The sequence below is a fragment of the Octopus bimaculoides genome, chromosome 7 (genome assembly GCF_001194135.2).
Source record: "Octopus bimaculoides isolate UCB-OBI-ISO-001 chromosome 7, ASM119413v2, whole genome shotgun sequence".
NCBI classification, from domain to species: domain Eukaryota; kingdom Metazoa; phylum Mollusca; class Cephalopoda; order Octopoda; family Octopodidae; genus Octopus; species Octopus bimaculoides.
Window position 1 is genome coordinate 39,681,839 of NC_068987.1, and position 3,071 is coordinate 39,684,909.

The 3,071-nt window shown below is 37.7% G+C and overlaps 1 protein-coding gene across 19 annotated transcripts in view; it reads right to left on the reverse strand.

Annotated features, from left to right (window-relative positions):
* The window catches only part of LOC106880867 (dual specificity protein phosphatase CDC14A), a 385,993-nt gene that overhangs the window by 94,647 nt on the left and 288,275 nt on the right, over positions 1-3,071 (reverse strand). The window contains exon 15 of one of the 19 annotated variants that reach the window (XM_052969517.1): positions 2,767-2,894. The exons of the other annotated variants lie outside the window; for them this stretch is intronic. Within the exon in view, the coding sequence (XP_052825477.1) occupies positions 2,831-2,894 (64 nt within the window). The 3' untranslated portion in view covers positions 2,767-2,830. Of the gene's footprint in view, positions 1-2,766; positions 2,895-3,071 lie in introns of those variants that run through there. 19 annotated transcript variants of the gene reach the window in all.

Genomic DNA, 3,071 nt, shown 5'->3' on the forward strand with positions numbered 1-3,071 from the left:
ATATGTCTGTATATGTGTATATGTGTGTGTGTATGTGTATGTCTATATATATATATATATATATATATATATTTATATACATACAAATATATATATATATGCGTGTATGTGTATGTGTGTGTATATATACTAGCAAATGCACCCATCCTTTGGATGGTGTAATTTATTATAATGGTGCACTCCTATGGACAGTTTAAGTTGAATTAACCAGCAGTTAGAAGTTGTTTCAAGTTGATAAGCGTAAAATGTATAATTACCATTTTCATTAGCAGTTTATGATATGATATTAAGAAACTTAGGTAATGAATAAATTTTTTTTAACACAAATTTGGCACTTGGTAATAAATGAAAATCCATGAAATGAAATCGCAATTGCATGAACTTATTTTTTTTGTAATGCCTGACACAACTGCATTGAAGCTCTTTTTCAATAAAAGTCATGTATGATAAAGAAAAGCAAGCGTTTATAGCAAACCTGCAAATAGAATAATGGCATGTACAAAAATAAATGTCAGAGCACGCTTATGAGCAAACAGTGTGTGTGAAGTAAGAAGGGTCATTGAAGGTAAAGTACTGTTAAAAGCAATCAGAGAAATGAAGCAAAATATCAATGAAATGCTTGTAGGAAGTCTAATTGCTAATGGCTACAGTTCGGCGTAGATATGAAGAATGCAGTAGAAGAATAACTACTGTAGGGCTGATTTGTAGATGACATTTTTTGCTTTTCCTTCAGGAGCATAGATGAATAAGTTGTCTGGATGACCAACTCTGGAACAACTGATGTAGAAATGTCCATGTGAAAAGCACGATGTTTGAAGGTCCAGTCTGACAACTTTCAGTGACTGACTTTGTGCTTTGTTAATTGTCATGGCGAAGCTGAGTTTCAGAGGGAACTGAAGTCTCTGCATAAGGTAGGGGTAGTCTGTTGGGGTTAGCAGAATTTTCAGAATGAAAAAGGTATCATTTTTGCTATGCCATGTGATAATTTGGGCTTCAATGACATGGTTCATCATTTGTTTGACCACAAAGCAAGTTCCATTGCATAGTGTGGGTGCATTTAGATTGCATAGAAGGATGACAGGGCAACCGACTTTTAAGTGAAGTTCATGGGGAGGGAGTCCTGGAGGATCTTGGAAGTTGAGAAATTCTATTGGAAAGTGTGTAACCTGATTGAGGTCGGTAAAGGTGTCAACTGATCTGTAACAACATTCTTGAGAAGGTAGCTGACTAAGTTGTAGTTAAGAGTATCGACAGCTGCATTTGTAAGTGCATGAACAGCCCTATTACAAAGCCAATCTGGTTTTATGTATTCTGTTGTAAGATTTGGGTAAATGGCAGAACATAAGTCATGAAGGCTGGAGACAGTGTGGCCAATGGTGGTAGTGTCAATGTATCCGTTGTCGTCATACGTAATTTGCCCATTGCCAATTTTAAGGAGCATTTCTGAAAACTGAGCTGTAGGCTGATCAGTCTGCAGGAGTGATCTCAAGTTGATGGTGAGTTGTTTCAATTGGACATGCGACCAAAGGAGGAATTTTTTAAGGCAGGCATTAAGTTCATCAGCAGGTGTTCTTTGGGTATAAATCAACAGAGTTTGTAGAAAATCTCCTGCAAGAAGGAGAGTTGCACCTCCAAGGATGTTGTTGTTTGATCTATGATCTCTCATGGTAGTATCAAGTGCTTGTAGGGAACATTTATGGGACATAGTTGCTTCATCCCAAACAATGTGTTTGCGCTTTTTCAAAATTGTTACTTCATCTGAGGAATGCATTATGTGGCATGTTGAGTTTTCTTGATGTGCTACATTGATAGGCAAATTGAAGGTAGCGTGTGCTGTTCGTCTGTTGTTGAGAAGAGTCAAGGCTATTCCTGAGGAGAAAATAGCAATAGCAAGGTCACCATTATGCCACAACTTTGCAAGAAGAAGATTCAGAAGAAATGTTTCCCCAGTTCCACCGAATGCGTCTAAGATGTTTCTGTCAGTGTGTATGTAGATGTTTCTGAAGACGAAATTGTATACATCAGCTTGATCAAAATTCTGAAGGGTCTCATTGTCAGCAATGTACTGTTTGAGTTTGTGTATGTTGTAGGATGTTTCTCTGAGAATGAGGCAATTGGGACAGACATCTTCATTTCTGTCAGGAGTGTTGAGAGAATAAGCATCCAATCGTTGACTTCCAATTGCTATAACCAAGTCTTCCAAGAGAAGAAGCCCTCCATTGTAAATGGCAGGGATAGTGGGAGTGTCAACACTACTCGTGATTTGGCAAGTCTGCAGCAAAATGTCATGGCACATTGAGTCTTCATATTTATTCCAAAGTGGATGTGTGTCTGTCAGATTACAGAAAACCAGCATTATTGTGAAAAGGTGTTGGAGCTTGTGCGGAGAATGACACAGATAGGTCTCAAGTGCATTATCATCCTGATCATCTGTATCCAAAATTTTCTGTTTGGAGCAGGCATCTTTGAAAGTGCCACATAAGTGGCGGTCCACTGTGCGAAGGTCATCGAAGGAGGTTGGTCCCTTAATGAAATGATGTAAGAACCGCAAATGGAAGCATTCAGAGTTCAAGGGGTGAACTGCATAGACGCATCCGATTGTGTCACCTTTGTACATGGTTGGATCCAAATGCGTAGGCTGGCCTTGTTTTCATGGTTGCCACTGATTGTCAACCAAAAATTCCTGGTTGTGACCTTTTAGATGATTGTTATATAAGGGAAACAATTGATTTCTGACAGTTACTTTGCAAAGAGTTACCTCTCTTGTCCACAATTGTCACTTTAGAAGGTTTTTCTGACCTTCTGACCCTAGAAGCCCCATTACTCCATATTACTCCATAAGTGAAAGATCTAAAGAGTGTAGAGCCATCTGTGGAACATGCGATGTTATTTGCCTAGTGTGAATGAAATCAGATGAAAAATATGAATTTTATGTGGGATCAACCTAATGGTTGGTCACATATACACACACACGCACACACCTTCCGTCTTATATATATGTATATATATATATATCATCATCATCATCTCATATATATATATATATATATATATATATATATATATATATA